General features: G+C 41.1%; 1 protein-coding gene across 1 annotated transcript in view; it reads left to right on the forward strand.

Moving 5' to 3' along the window:
* GRM8 (glutamate metabotropic receptor 8) overlaps positions 1 to 17,159 on the forward strand; it is a 757,013-nt gene that overhangs the window by 133,753 nt on the left and 606,101 nt on the right. Inside the window, exon 2 of the mRNA XM_057733569.1 lies at positions 16,338 to 16,554. Within this exon, the coding sequence (XP_057589552.1) occupies positions 16,338 to 16,554 (217 nt within the window). The remainder of the gene's footprint in view (positions 1 to 16,337; positions 16,555 to 17,159) is intronic.

Here is a 17,159-nt window from a genome sequence, read left to right on the forward strand (position 1 = left end):
TATTTTTCTAGTTCCAGTTTCTCATCCAATCCTTAACCTTCTTCTCACTCTCCTTGATCCGTCTCCTGAAAATAGTGTCTTCATTACTTATTGAAAACCTTTCCCCCAATCTTTCGGCATTTCCAATTCCTCCTCTTCTTGTGTGTTTGTCTTCTTGCTTTCTTTTTTTTAGCCACCTTGAGTCCCACTTGTTCTCCCACTCTCTATTTGTTTATGAAAGAAGAGTCTACATTTTCAGTATTCAGTCTCAATTTGAGATGGATTACATTCTTAAATGCCAGCTCGAACTGCTTTAAATTTTCTCAAATTTTTCTCCCTTAGGATGGAAAAAATAAAGGGCATCTAAAGAGTAGTACCTAAGTCTCATCAAGTTTGAGATTGAAATAGTATTTTTCTAAAAGACAGAGTGCCTGAAAAGTTTTTTGTTTTGTTTTTCTTTCTTTAAAAAGAGGACCCAGTGATATTTACATACAGTCTGGTAAACTGTTATGAAAACATTTACATATTTAGATTATTTAGAAAATTAGAGAGAATTGGAAAAACAATACATGTCTTCATATATCCAAATTATGGCTTATGAAAAAGGATGTAGCTCTTCATAAAAAAAAAAGTATATTTTCACTTAAGCATCAAAAATGTGGGAAGATTTGAGAAGAACTTTCATCAGGTAGGCTGCCGATATTGAGTCAGAAATCTGAGTTATTTTACTGTCACTAGTAAGCAGTTAATCCACAACATACCTGGGTCATCTACTATGTACAAAGTACTTTCCTAGCATCTGTGAAAGAACAACAGTGTTACCCCAAGTCTTGGCTCTCAAGCCAACCCTCTGATAGGGAGTAGGCGCTAGGAATGAATTTGATTTTCGGAACCCAAGTGCAAGAAACTTTTTTCATCTGTATCAAATAGCTCTGGCACTAAGCCACACTGACTGGTATGTCAAGAAATTCAATCACTGTCATATTTTGGGCCTATGCTTCAGTTTCCAGTGCTATGGAGGTGTTCGCTGTACAGATGCTCCCTATAGTCCCCATGGGCTATTTAAAGGCAGTGACTCCATTCCTTCCATGGCAAGAATAGGAAAGGGGCTTTTTTGATGAGGTTCCTGGGGTCCTGGGCACTGGGAGGGAGCAAAATGAAGATCTCCATCATTCCAAGTCCCAAATGAAGCACCACTCCCCCCTCAATTTCCATTTCCAATTCCTCCTCTTCAAACCTTGGGAGACCCTCTTTCTCTAGATAATTCAGCTGTACAGTCTCTGTAAACTAAGGCTTCTAAAAACAAGGTCTGTTTATTCTCTAGGGCATACAGACTTGATTGCTCTTGGGAAGGGCACAAAAGGGAAAAAAGAAAAAAAAGTATGTCATGGGTCTTCTGAAATAATAATTTGATTAAAATAGTCAATAAATTATCATGCTGCATATGAATACTATGAGAAATTTATTGATAACAAGGTACATTGCATCTCCCACGTGACAGTCAATCATGCAGCCTTTGTCAAAGTTTTATTTTTCCAAAACTCATCTGTTAGTTTTAAATAAGTAAGCATATTTAAAAACCTCTTACTGACTTAACAGTTGCTGTGATGTATTCACTGGTCTGTAGATTTACCAGGACACTAAAAATAAACTTCATGCCAAAATTTGATGCAGAGAATTGAAACACAATATTCTTAAAATATAATTATAATTTTTGAGTAGTGGGGTATTTTTGAAAAGAAATGTCTAGCTATCAGGAGATGTTGTTCACCTTAGGGGAAGGGAACATCATGTTCAAGGTATCAACTTCTTCTTAAAGTGAACTCTGAGAGAGCTTTTTATATCTCCTCTGATGACAACATCCAGATCTACCCAAATCATCCTTGCAATGACTGCATTTAAATCCCTTTGAGCGTGATGTGGAAAAATTTCAAAAGAAAATATAGGGCTCCCAAATGTACGTCCAGTGCTTTAGACTAGAGCAGTGCTTCTCTAACTTGTCGTGTACACGAACCACTGGAGATCTCTTTAAAATTCAGATTCTCATTCAGTAGGTCTGGGGTGAGGCCTGAGCTTCTGCATTTCTAAGAAGCTCCTGGGTGATGCTGAGGCTGTGGGTTTGCTGACAATAGTGAGCAGCAAGGTTGTAGAGACTACAATTTCTGTAGTCAATGCAGATAAATAAACTTTTTTGCAATGTGAATACAACTTTTATACCAAGTCACGTGGGTATTTTTTTTCGTTTCAAGGAACTTTGTACCTAAATTTAATTTTTTAAAAATCTTAATTTATGGTGGCTACCCTGACCAATGAGAGGTATAGGAGAGATCAGGGCCAGACAAGGTAGACCATAGTCATGCATTGCATGGTATAGATGGAAAACACTCAGTGCTGTGTGGACAGAAACTGTTACTCACAATAAAGTACGTAGTAGTCACGTACATTTGCAGCCAGGCTGATGGGCTTGCTGTAATTTGAGACCCTTGGTGTTCCAGTTGACTCCCAGTTTATGCTGGGGGCAACATGGCAAGTTTTGGATGTGTGGTTTTGACATACCAGTTGGACACTCAAGAGGAGATTTCAAATAAGTAGGACCTGGGTGTGGAGCTTGGCAAAGAGATTTAATCTGGATATGTAGATTTGGAGTGGGTGTGAAGTGAAAAGAGAGCCTAGGCCATAGCCTAAGGAATACTAATATTTAAAGGAAGAAACAAAGGAATAAGAGCCAACAAAGGAGACAGAGATTTATGAGGACAATTGGGAGAATGAGTTTTCATAGAAGCCAAGTAAGAGTGTTGGCATGCAGCAGGTGCTTAACAAATGGTTGTTGAAATGAAAACCAAAAACAAATACACAACAAAGAAACAAACAGAAAACCAGACTGAACTGGGCTCATGAATACCTTATCCTAAGATCACTGGATTGCTTGATTTTCCTAAGCATATTCTTTAAAAATTTTAAAAAATTTTAATTTTATTATTTTTTAAATTTAATTTTTATTTTATATTGGAGTGTAGTTGATTTACAGTGTTGTGTTAGTTTCAGGTGTACAGCAAAATGATTCAGTTTTATATATATATATAAAATAAAAATAATATATATATACACACACACATATATACACACATACATATATCCATTTTTTTTTCAGATTTTTTTCCTACATAGATTATTACAGAATATTGAGTAGAGTTCCCTGTTCTGTATAGTAGGTCCTTGTTGGTTATTTATTTTCTGTATAGTAGTGTGTATATGTTAATCAATCCCAAACTCCTAATTTATCCCTCCCCCACCACCTTTCCCCTTTGGTAACCATAAGTTTGCTTTTGAAGTCTGTGAGTCTGTTTCTGTTTTGTAAATAAGTTCATTTGTATCATTTTTTAAGATTCCACATATAAGTGATATCATATAATATTTGTCTTTCTCTGCCTGGCTTACTTCACTTAGTATGGTAGTCTCTAGGTTCATCCATGGTACTGCAGGTGGCATCATTTCATTCTTTTTTATGGCTGAGTAATATTCCATGGTTTGTATACACTACATCTTTATCCATTCTTCTGTTGGTGGACATTTTGGTTGCTTCCATGTCTTGTTATACATAGTGTCCTAAGCATATTCTTTCATATGTTTGTTTTTATCAAAGGCTGTCTGCCCTGCCTGGAATAGCCTTTATTCTCTTTCCACTTTTCCTGATCTCCACATCCACTACCCACTCCCTCTTGTGTTTGCTCATACTCTCCCTGGCTCTGGGACCTCGACTATCCCCTTTTGCTCCTGGCCGCTCATGTGGCCCTGGATGATTGCTGCCCAGTCTGTCCAAGCCCTAGGTGCCAACCCCGTCTCTGACAGGTATGCTGGTATCCAGCTGGGCTAGAAAGCCCCCATGCCGTAATGAACTGTAGCAACAGATAGAAACCAAAGAGGGGGGGATCATATTTGCTGATAGTAATGTTAGTATTTCCTTTTCACTATGATGCTTTATATTATGATGGTTGATGTGGTCCAAGCTCCAGCTGAACCATGACATGTGACCCTGAGGGAGTCATGTATGTGACCAGAAGAACTAAGGACAGGGAACTATGGTTGCTTCCTCAGGAACCTGAGAACTCATGGAAGGCAAACTATTGAAGAATGAATATTTAAAAATGGACTTGAGGTAGTGGAGGGCAGAGGTGCTTAAGAGATGAATTGAGAGTCAGACTGCCTGGATTTGAACCCCATTCTGCCATTCACAAATTATTCAGCCTCAGAAAAATTAAGTTCTCCAGATCTCAGTTTTCTCATCTGTAAAATGGGGACAGAGCACATAGCACAGTTCTTGGCCAAACATGTTAAATAAATGTTGGCAAAACCAACCAAACACATGAACACACATACACGTGCACATCATCTTTCATGAATTAGATGTGCAGATGGTATCTACACATAAAGGAGGTTTATCAAGAGCAGTAAGCTGGCCTTCTCAAAAATAGATTGTGGATGGGGCAGAGATGGTCAGAAAGTCTAATCAGTCCTCTTTGGGGAAACTTAATGTGATGCCCTTTGGATGCTAAGATGATGAGATGATGTTAGAGGAAGGTGGTCTTGGCACATTCTCCAGTGTGGAGTGGAGTGACGGAATCTGAGTCATTTACATTATTTCATCTACTTTTCCTTTTATCCAGTATGGCCATTCATGAAGTCAGCTATTTGCTTTTTGGACTCAGAGTGCTTTTTGTTTTTTGTTTTTTCCTGTGTAAATGGAGCTCTAAGTAAGACCTTTAATCTCATCTGTACCCTCTTGTAACATACGGAGTTCAGCTTAGACAACATCAAGGAAATGAAAATTTCCAGTGGTGTTTAGTGTTCAGAAGCAGTACCTGGAGGATGCCAGCTGGGGGATAAATAATCAGTTGGAGACCAGGATATCAATCAAGGTGGGTAGTCACTGAAAATCTGAGAAATTGTCAACTGAGAAACTTATTTGCACAGACAAATTGTCCTTACCAACATTCTGCCTTATTTTTGGGATTCAAATCATGTTATTATTGAGTGGCAAAATGCCAGTCTAAATGGAATATTTGCTAGCTTACGTTTTATTGACTTCAATTCGTTGGTCATAATTACTCACTTTTATTTTATAATGTTCGAGTGCTGACATGCTTGGGGGGAAAATTGAACCACAGTGGTGATTGCACAGCAAGGAAATCAGCAGAAGAGGAAAATTAAGTGCTAGGTGATGGTCTGAAGTCAGCAGTGAGTGGAATGAGTAGGGGGAAGAGTTAAACTTTTGAGTGATTTAGCAAATGATGCTAAGAAAGTGCCACACCATCATTTTGGTTTTTCTAATATAACAAATCATATTCGATCACTTTTCTTGTACTCATGTAAGAAAACCTCTTTACAGAAAATCTGCACTGTGTTAAGCAACTCATTGCAAAATTCTCCTTCTCTTCTGTTTGAAAGAATACTTAGAGATAGATTTCATTTTGAAATCCCAAGCTACTTGAAAACTTTGTTGCGAAGGTATCAGAGAAGTTATCTTTTACTCTGAAATGCAGTGGAATCCTGGCAGTACCGGTTGGAAATAATGAGACCGGGGAGTGACATTCTCCTGTCTCTTCGGGATGCTGGGTCACTGAACAAAGTTTTCAGAGGTGGACAAATCCATTTATTTCTCTTTCCTCCTCCTGAGAGGTGCCGAAAATGTATATTATCTTGTAAGAAAAAAAAAAAAAAGTCAGATTATTCTCCTGGGTCAGTTCTAACCTGCTTCTCATGTCTTTTGAAATCCTATCCCAAAGCCTTCAATGCCTGAGTAAAAACGAAGAGAGTTTCTTTTCTAGTTTTCAACCACCTTTTTAAACTTTTCTAAGGAAACAAGTATTTGAGCTTATAAGTAATATTAAGTATACACTTACTTTTTTTCCTGGGTTCTTGCATTAAAGATGTTTCTCTTCTATGGGCTTAGTTTCTGCTGGATTCATTCATTCTTTCATCGTCCACCTATCCATTCATTTGTTCATTCCTTCTGGACCCCTACAAACCTCAGGATCTGTGAGAAGTGATGCAGTTTCCTGCTAATAATTACCTAGTTATTTTCTCAAATAGTTCTGATATGAGAACTCCAATCAGATATATACTAGTTAAAAATAGTCTGTGTAAAAAGCATGGGGAGTGGTGGTCTTTGGTTTAATATTACTCTGCCTGTGGCAAGCTTCTAAAATTAAGTACCTGTCAGTCGACTGCCCCTCCTCCTCACTTGTACAAATTGGGTGGTTTACAAATCTGAAGGGAGTCTGAAGTGAGAGGCAATCTGCGGCTGGTGTTCGGTGTTTGTTCCCTTTTCTCCCTCATTTTTCATGTGTCAGCTTAATGTCATTTCCTCAGGGAAGCCTGCCCCAGGCCCACCCCCTCCCCCAACTCCCCCTGGATGAGTTACTCCATTACTCTCAGCAGCCAGTGCTTCTTTTTCACAGCAGTCATTACAGTTGCTGTTAAATGTTTATTTGGGTGATTGTTTACTAAATGCCTGTCTTTTCCATCTGACCATATGCTCTGTGGGGGTGGGGGGGACCATGTGTTGTTTACGGCCCTGTCCCCAGAGCCTGTCATCGGGTCTGGAACATAGTGGGAGCTAATTTGTTGAATGAATTAATCAAAAAGTAACCATTAAAAAGACATTAAATTTAATTTAACCTAATCAGAAAAAGTGTGTGTATTGAATTAACCTTTGTAATTTGTGTGTAGTACTGCATATGCACTGGTTATCATTTTCTGGAAATCACAGCCTACCGAAATGTATGGAAACTACAAAAAAATACGTGGTTCACTTGTTCACTTTCTTTTTAATAAGGGAAAATTCAAGATGAAGAAAAACCATAAACTAGAGGAACTATAGAAATAGTTGGAATATGAAAGTCCCTCCCTTAAAATGTGTAAAAAGTAAGGTTTTAAGTCCAACTTGCTATTAGAATTTTTGAATGAATATATGCAGGGTAGTTAGGCTTAAAAACTCCCACACTACTAGTGACTTGATAGATTATAACAACTCTTTCCCCTAGGAGCTACTGTGCTTTCTCATTATAAAGTGTAATTAGCCCATGTAAAAAAAGGTTTATTAATCTTATAGGATATAATTATGATCGTTTATATGTAAATTCTTTCATGTTCACAAATTGCATGTCTTTCATTTTAAACAAACAGGTTAGAAGTCAAATGTCATTACCAGTTTGATTCAAATCATTACAATTCTTTTTGTGTTTGTTTTTTCAAAACAAGGCATTACATATTTTATTTTCTGAAAGCTAACGCTAACTTAATTGGCCTAGTTTTAGGGTTGGAATTTCCAGTAGCCAAACCAAAATGCCTTAGTGTAGTTATTCTGCCAAAAGTATTTGAAAGCATCAAGTTATAAAAAGAAAAAAAGCAAAATAACAGAGAAGACTGGATATCTGCACTGCCATCGTCGATTTGTTTAACGTGTCTAATGGTCAGTGATGAATGAGAAAGGGGACAGGTAGCTTCTGCTCGCCCCTCCCATCTACCTTCTCTCTTGTGCTGTCTGTTCACTCTCCTAGGAGGCATCTCTGTCCAGACGATGTCAATAGATTCTTTGGCCCCTTGGTTTCCAGTGAATGTGGTCAAGGGGAGAGCCATCAGGAGGTCAGGGAGAGCAGAGACGTTGGGATATGATTTCCCGGATCCCTTGCTCTAGTGCTGCCAGGGACTGGTTGTGTCCCTCCCTCTGGGTATGGGTGGGTGGTCACCGGTTCTCTCCAATGGCTTCTGTCCATGACTCCTCCTGGTTTCTGTAACTACTCCCTCCTCTGGTTCTTAGGGCTCGGGGTGGCAACTGCCCCCTTTTGACTCTCTTTGACTATGGCTTTTCACTGCCACTCCCTCTCTACTGCCCCTGCCTTGAAAATAGTCCCCTTATGAACCCCCCTGAGTGACCGGAATTCAAGGGTGCCCTTTGTTTTCTTCACTTCCCAGACTCATACAATACACTTGAAAAAGTGCTGATAAATGCACCCTTTTAAAACTCAGTAGAATATATCCAAGTGGATTATGTGAAACCAAGAAAAGACTTTGTAGTGTAAAGTGTATGTGTACGTTCAGGCATACACACATATGTACAAAAAGGCATTCTTAATGATTTGAAGAAAATGCGCCTAATATGACTTGGTCTTCTTCATACTTGGCTCTGAAATTTCAGATTCACCATCAGCAGCAAACCATCATTGAATTATTTATCTACTAGTGAGAATGGATTGACCTTGTCTCTTCCTTCTCTTGTTGGCTTGGTTATGGGTACTGTGCATTTGTGAGAAGGAAGGTTCTGTTGAGAGGTGAGGTCTGTATCCTGGCTCATGATAGAATTACACACAGGACCTTAAATGTACTAACTGTGACTCTATACTCAGCCGTGTTAACTCACCACAGGCCCTTTCAGCGTGTGTGTGTAGATAGATTTTGCTCACTCTGGATGAGCTGATGTTGTGGAGAAGGATAATATTACAATACAGTGAAATCATTCTCTCTCTCTGTGGCCTCCACGGTTTCCCATTTCAATAGACCACCTCTACTTTTCTTTTGCTAAACCCCACCAAGCACTGAAACACAGAATCTTGTGTCCTTCTCTGAATCAACAGTGGGAATTCAACTGAGAAGAGAGTCGTGGACTAATTTCACACTTGACATTAACTTGCACAAACAGGAAGCTTACTCTCTGTCCACTGTGTAGGCAGGATTTCTTTGAGCAGGTCCTGGCTTGGGAGGGGAATAGTACTTCAAAAACAAACTCAGGATGGTCATCACTCTTCTTTATTACGCCACACTTTGGCCCCACGTTCCTTTCTCCTTTTTCCTCTAGTAATTCCGTTTTCACAAAGCTGAGAGGAGCATGAAAGCTCAGGGCAGTGTGAGGAGGGGAAGGTCAGCGCTGAACATTGACTCCTAGCCCCGACGCCTCATTTTTATCCAGTTTCTGATTATGTACTCACGTTTTGCCACAAGCAACTAGTAGTTTTCATACCAGAGAGCAGTCAAGTCTGAAAAGACAACGTTAATGGCTGTAATAATTATGCTTTTCTGGACCTGGTTCTGCAGTGACAACAAATCCATCCCAAGACCGGGTGGCAGGAAGCTATTGTAGTGATGGCTGCTGTTGCTAAGGCCAGCATCACTGAAGAAGTGCTCAGGCAACTGCTACCCCCTGAGGAAGAGCACAGCTTCAAGCTGATCTTTCACTGGAGAAAACCAATGATGCTATTGAATAGCACCACGAACCTACCCTACAAACATCCTCCACTATTAAGGTTGGCAATCAATGGATGAGGTTGTTCGTAGAGATGAAAAATCACAAAAACCTTGCTGGTGGGAATTGATGGGGAAGATATGTGTCACTCAGGTTTTAAAATGTCTTCTGTCTGTAAATCTGTCCTCAGATGTGTGTGAGTTTCTTGCAGGAAGACTTACATTTCCTATGATCCTCGGGGGCTTCCTCTGAGCTGTGCTTTAGGGCTCATTGCATGTCAGGGGTGACTTGGCTTCCTATGGGATCTTTGGCAAACCAGAAACTGGGGGAAACGGACATGGGATTCATGTAATTTTAAGCGGACATGGAAAATTTCCAACTTAACATAGTGTTTTAATGTGCAAACAGTGGTGAACCTTAAAAAAGCAGCTGGGATGGGACTGTAATCTCCTTGGGCCATGAAAGAATATTTATGGTGCCTAAAAGCCCCTCAGCCCCTTTGCATCTCAGTAACATCCCATCTCACCCTGCCAGTCACGTGGAGTTATTTTCAGTGACTTCAACAGGGAGAGACACAGTCTACCTGAGGAAGCTGTAAGCACTCTCAGCCCTGTCTAGTAAGTGTATAAAGCAATAAGCATGAGTCCTGGGGAAGAAATAGGGCTTGGCTGGACCGGGGAACAGAAAGGAAGCCAGTGCGCTGAGTCAGGTGAGCGAGGGGAAAGGAGGTCAGATGCCGAATTGTGGAATCCTATGGAAAGCCTTTTAGGCTTTGTTTTAAGGTCATTGGGGGAATGACTCAAGGGCTTTCAGCAAGATTTTGATATTACCTATTTTTTTTAAAGATCAGTTTGGTTGCTGGTAAAGCGTGGATTTGAGAGAGACAGGAATAGAAGCAGGAATACCATCGGGTGGTTTCAGGAATCCGGGTATCACAGTGGATTGGACTAGGTCGGGGTGTGCTGTTTTGTCCTACCATCCCTATGGCATGGCCTGAGATGTCTAATTGAATGTTAGATTATGCCCAAATTCTGGCCAGTAGGAAAGGGGGAGGGGCATGAGAAAGACCTGCTGCCTCCCTTTAAGGACATGTTTTCAGAAGTTACACTCACCACTATACTAATGATCATAGCTGCAAAGAAGGCTGGGAAATGTAGTTTTCTTCTAAGTGGCCAAGTCCTAGGTAAAAATCTGGAGTTCTATCTGGAAGAAGTAGAAAACAGACACTAGAGGACAATAATATCTGCTAGCTACTCTTTAAAAAGAAAAAAATATATATGTTTGTTTTTATTTTTAACAAAATATCTAAGAAACTGTACACGAATTTCTTTTCAAATAGGATTTTTGCCACCTTGAGATCTAAGTTAAACTTTTGGAATATAATAGAATGTATCAGTCCAAGATTCACAGAATACCTAGCTAAATGTGGATCAAGTAACTAGTTTTATTAACAGCTGAGCAAACACCAGATAACTTCCCATACACATGGCTGTCTGTTAAGAACTGGATTAGAAAGAATTCAGTGTAGACTTGAGGCCAAAACGGTGCCTCCTACTCCCACACCACATCTCAACCTTGGGACGCGCTTCTGCCTGCACAGAAGACTTGATGTCTCTTGTTCAACCAGTGGCGTGGGCTTCATGCTTTCTCACACCTGGTTGTCAGTGGAATATGGAGAGGGGTGGGCTTCCTCCCCAAGAAGAGAGACCCTGCCTGTTCTTCTTAGCACACAGGAAAAAGAAAGAAGCCTGGGCTGTGTGCGAGCAGGTCAGAGAATGAAGACAGAGCATTATCTGCTGTTGCCCAGGAAACATCGAACTCTGACCTCTTGTTCAGTTTCACCTCCCCTTTGGGGAGAATAAATAAGAGGTGGTGGTCTAGGGAGGAAGTACTCATTCTGGAACTCGCCAAGAAGGGTGAGGTTGAGGGTAGTAATCTCTTCTTTATGGGCTGAAGTGAACATATAGTGGGAGTAAGAGAGGATTTTTTCCCTAACTAAAACAATTATCGGAAAAGTAGAAGCTGAAGCAGTTTTTAAAGAAGGGTATGGTAGTGGGTATCTTGAGTCATGCCTCAAATATGTTTTATTTGGATAATGGAAATATGGCCTTATTTTAAGCACACATCATATTATTATGAAATCTCAGCACAAGGAAAATAAGAAATGAAAAAAGCAAAATGACAGGTGTTTTAAAATGGTGCATTTTGATGCCTTAAGGCACTGAAAGAGGGAGAAAAGGAAGACACCCTGTAAGGACAGTGATGGAGGTGGCAGGGAGGGAAAGTGGATGGAGAAGGGCAGGAGGTTAGGGCAGGGCTGAGGGTGGGGAGGCAGGGCAGTGAATGTCCCTGGAAGAGTGGGTGGACTGGTAGGCTTCTGGCACACTCACAGGATAAGAGAAGAGAGGTTAATAAAAGGACCATTTATAAGGTGCGGGCACAGTTACAGGCCCCAGCCCGAGATGGGGAGAACTTAGGCACTAGCAACTGTGGAAAGACCTGACGGGCCAAGAGCAGTGACTCATCATGGGAGCCTGGTGAGGGCTTCAGCTGCTGATGAGGACTCAGGTAGAGAAACATGGAGCTTGGCGCTGGGGGGTGGGGGAGGAGATGGGGGCTTCAATACTCTCTCCTGTCTCCTCCTGCCCTCACATCTTCTGTAGATGCCTCCCACTGGCCAAATTCAACTGAAAGCCTGCGGCGAGGGAGCCCAGGTGAGACAGTCACAAAGCAACCGCCTAGAACGTACAGCAGGATGGAGAAGGATGGAGAGGGGCAAATGGAGGAGAGCCTGTGGGAAGACATTGGGGAACCTTTCTGAAACCTTGAAAATGTTGAAGTATGTGGGCCGAGCGATGGGATTCAGCATGTCCTGCTTGAGCAGTGGAGGAACTGAGGGTGCGGGGTGTGGAGACTAATATCACCCTGTTTGGCCCTGAAGGACGGCTGGTTAGCCAAAGACGGGTAAGATTCCTCAGAGGAGGAACAACCTAAGACAGGCACAGCCGCAGAGGGGCCAACAGGGGTGGGGCACAGACCCCTAATATCTGAGAGAGGTCTCCTGCCCCCAGGGCTGTTTTGCTCTCCACCCCCAGCTCAAATCCACACCTGCTCAACTCGGACCCAGGAAGTAAACAAAGATAATTGCCTCAGTCATGTGAGGCCTTTGATTGTTTATGGGTGTAACCTGAGAATGTTAGCCCAGGAACTCAATAAAAGCAACCTGGGATGAGTCAGCAGGGCTCTTGATCCGAGAGGTCTTGAGCCCCCCGGTCCTGCTTTTCTCTTCAGTCTGTGTCTGTGTCTTCTTCAAGCTTGCGGCACTCGTCACTCACCTCGAGTCGCGGAGCTGGTCTCGGCAAAAGCCCATGTGATATTTTGGTGGAATGTAGGCTAGGGGGCCGTGGAGAAGAGGCTGTATTAAAATCCCTGCCACAGTTTGAGTAATTAATTGCCTCCAAACATGTATTGAGCACTTGCTCTGTTCAGCCCTGGTGACACCAAGTAGATCAACTGAGACTTTGTCCCTGAGGGGCCCTAAGCCAGCATGCGATTTTGGTTCTAATGGCAGACGATGGAGGCTGTGGGACGAGGGGCGACAAAACACTGCTCTGCCTGAGAGAGTTAGTAAACGCTTCCCTGGGAGGAGGGGATAGATGGATGGATGAATGGGTTGAAGTGTAGTTGATTTACAATGTTGTGTTAGTTTCAGGTGTGCAGCAAAATGATTCAGTTATACATACACATATCCTTTTTCAGATTCTTTTCCCTTATCGGTTATTACAAAATGTATAGTTTCCTATGCTGTACAGTAGGTCCTTGTTGGTTATCTGTTTTATATACAGTATGTGTATATGTCAATCCCAAACTTTTGAGGTGGATATTGCATTTGTGCAGAAGATCGTGAGGTGGAGGAGAGGAGTCTCTCTACACAGAGAACAGCATGGGCAGGGGTGCAGGTGCTGTCAGGGTATGACAGCAAAGGTATGAAGCTGGGAAGGAGGATGGGACAGAATCTGATACCAGGGCTTCAGAAGCCAGACTGAAGAGTTGGGGTATTATCTTTTGAATGGGCAAGTGAGACTTCACAGAGACTTATAAAGGATGTGACATCTTACAAAGGATGGGCTGATGCAGAATGCTTTCCCTAGCATCTCTTTTCTTGGTACACTCACCTTCTTTCCCCTCTCATTTCCCTCCCTTACTTCTATGCCCCACCCACCACATTTTTTATTGCTGTTTTTGTTTCTGGTAGCTGAAACTTCCAGGGTGAAGGGATTGTATAGGATGCATTCAGTGTAGGGAAAAGAAAAAAAAAATTTTAGGTTTTAAAAGAATTCCCACTTCAGTTGCCAGTAGAGGTTTAATTTGAGGGTAGTGGAAATATTGGGGATGGTGACACAGAAAATTTGTGAAATTTTTTTTATTGTTTTTATAACAGTTTTTTGATTATATATAAATTTATATATTATATAAAAAATATATATATATCTTTTACAGTAGGTCCCTGTTGGTTACCTATTTTAAATACAGCAATGTGTACATGTCAATCCCAAACTCCCAATCTATCCTTCCCTGCTACCCTTCCCCCTTGGTAACCATAAATTCATTCTCTAAGTCTGTCAGTCTGTTTCCTGACACAGAAATTCAAATGCTTAATAAGCCAATGCTTAGTGGTCAACCACAATAAAATAAAAATAAGATGTGATTCCATGACAGTTTGAAAAGTTGTCTTGAAATATGATAAGTATATCCTGGCATATATTATTGTAGCTGAGACATAGGAAGCGTTGAACAAATGGAAACATGAACACATGCTCTCATATTACTTTTCCGCACATTGATCAGCAAAGAGAAAACTCTTCAAGACTTTGGAGAAAGTCCTTTACGTAATTATTCAAACAACCATTTCTTATCTGCACTTTTATTTTATATACCCTTTACACCTGTTTAATTAATCCTAAACATGATGCTGACTGCTAATTAAACAGCCCTGAAAGTGAGTGACTGAAGGTAGTAATTTGAGATAATTAGTTTTGGTTTCAAACACTCAATTTTCACACTTTGTGCTCATTTTTAGAAAGGGGTGGCTCATTATAATAGGAAGGGTGGGGGTTGTGTAGAGCATTTTACTGCTGGACTCTGAGTAGCTGAGGAAGTGGGAGGATTATTATATATCCAAATAGAACAAGGAAATGGTATAGTGCTATAGAATTTCCTATAGAATGCTCCCTATCTCCTCCTACACACACACACACACACACACACACACACACACACACACACACACACACACACACAGAATTCCTTCCAAAATGAAGCTCAGACTGCTGGATCTTTTTCATTAGAACATAGAAAGGCACATGCTCTTGATCTTTGGGAAAGTTTTACCTAGTAAAGGGTAGACATCACTGAGTCATCCATTGTCTCTTTCCCAGGTCCTCTAGAAGCAAGCAAGAAAAGGTAAAAAAAGGCCAAGATTTGGTGTGTGGTTAGAGATTTGGACATGTGTCCTTGCTGAGCAGTCATGTACTACAAAGGCACAAAGCCTCATCAAGGAAACAGTCTACCAAGAGATGGCTGGTGTATCTCACAGAGAAAGCAGAGGGGGCAAAAAGGAGGCAGGTCAAGACTGGTTTTCATGATCCCACAGTGTTAACAGGCAAGTTAATATGGTCCCACTAGGAGAACAAGACCCAGAAGAGTTGGGTGTGAAATAGACTAAATCATTGTTTCAGGCAATATAGATAGATACAGGTTTTACAGAAGCCAAACAAATCCTGCAGCACCCTGGAGAGCTCCAAGCACATTCTTCTACTTCTCTTCCCTGGGTAATGAGGCTTTTATGTATTAGCATGTTCAATGTCACTTCACTGGCTACCAGTATGGAGTAGGACACTCTAGACCTAAGAAAGGTTATCCAGATGTTGAGGGTTCATCAAAGATGTCAAGAGGACAGTCAAAATCTCCATGTGGATTGGTACTCCTCTGGTGGGGGATGGTTGGATCCCAGAGTGTATAGCCCTGTGTGGAACCCGCACCTCCTGCATGGGAAGGCGAAGTCTTAACCACTGGACCACCAGGGAAGTCCCACCATGCCCTTTCTTGACTCTGTGCCTTTGGACATGCAGTTTCCTGTGGCTGAAACATATTTCCCTGCCTATTTCCCAGACTTCCTGCATCTTCTGTGCTCCGTCTAGCCTGCATGTCCTTCTGCCGTACTTTTAACAGCCCTGTGTTCTTCTATCCTAACACCTTTCACTGGTAGAGTAAGAATCTTCACTTGTATATATGAGTGAGTACTGAATTTCAAACATTTTAGGGGTAGATTTGTGGCATGAAGTTAATTTGTTACTCAGCTTGAATGTACTTAGGAGAAATGACATATGATCTCTAATTTTGAATATCTTTTGGCAATTCACCCTGTTTATGCCTGAAAATAGTCTCTTTTCCTAGAGAAATTATGGTATGGTAATTCCTATTTTGTGATGTTTTTGAGGGATGGAAGGCTAGGAAGATGTTATAATTAAAAGAAACATGGTTAGCTGTTCCCAAATCTTATTGTGGTACTCAGTGATTATATCAATAAGCAATGATTAGACTTGCAAAACTATATATTTAAAATATACCAAAAATATAATCTTAAGACTGAAAAGGTATCAAGCGTAAGAAGAAAGTCATATTAAATTCCCTATTCGTCATTATGTAGCCTTTATGTTCTGAAGCCAAAGACGATTTCAGAGGTGACCTTTTCTGAGGCGTGTATGTACATTTCATGTTCATTTCTGCCTCATTTCTGCACTAGAACTTATCATGTACAGAATAAAATAGAAACAACAACAAAAAGCACAAATGTTTTGCTTTGGCTTCTGAAACAACGGGACCTGAACCAAAACTGAATTCTTTCAAACTGTTTAGAAATGTGCTTTGAAGGAAAGTGAGTCCACAGACCCTTATGAAATACTTTCTGACTAAATTGGTGGTCATGAAACCATAGTTCGGCTGCAGGTTGATCTGTCTAGGTTTCTGGAATAGCTTTGGCTCTTTAGTCTCTTGTGTGACAATCCATCATGCGACAAGATTCCTCATGGGTTGAGATGAGGTGTCATTTGTTTTGCAGATACCTCAAATCAGCTATGCATCCACAGCCCCAGAGCTAAGTGATAACACCAGGTATGACTTCTTCTCTCGGGTGGTCCCCCCTGACTCCTACCAAGCGCAAGCCATGGTGGACATTGTGACAGCACTGGGGTGGAATTATGTGTCGACTCTGGCTTCCGAGGGCAACTACGGAGAGAGTGGCGTGGAGGCCTTCACTCAGATCTCGCGGGAGATTGGTAAGTGTATGTTTATCAGATGATCGTATTTGGAGGCGACAGGTTGCAGAAGTCTGAGCATCCCCAAGAGCTCTCTGATATGTGTGGAATAATTAGAGCTCCTGCAGATGCATGACCCAGGCTGTCCCCTCTAGGGGGAAGCTGGGCTTATTGTAAATAATTTTGTTGTTCATGGTCTGTCAAGGTGACACTTTGGTGCTAATTTAGGAAGTAGTGCTCCTGACTCAGGTGAACATTTTTTAAAGTCTGTTTTGACGAGGGAGTTTGCTGGCACATTAGAGCCACTGTAAATTTGAATAAATGACATACTATTTGATTGTTCTAGATGGAGGTTTACATTAGCAAGTCATTAAATTTTTTAAAAAAGGCAGTGGAATTTAACATCCAACACTAGAGGGATTAAGACCGGTAATCATCTTAAAACAATATTGAAGTCTCCCCACCCCCCCGCCCAAGGCTATACTTAAGTGATATTCTTATTGTCATATTTGACTTTTTGAATTTTTATTCTTACCTTAAACAATGAAACTTACAGTGGGATTAAGGGCAAGATGTGAAAACTTGGTTAGAACAGGGTGCTGGTGAACTCTGTCCTGGGTTTGTCC

This window comes from Hippopotamus amphibius, chromosome 4 (assembly GCF_030028045.1).
Source record: "Hippopotamus amphibius kiboko isolate mHipAmp2 chromosome 4, mHipAmp2.hap2, whole genome shotgun sequence".
Taxonomy (NCBI): Eukaryota; Metazoa; Chordata; class Mammalia; order Artiodactyla; family Hippopotamidae; genus Hippopotamus; species Hippopotamus amphibius.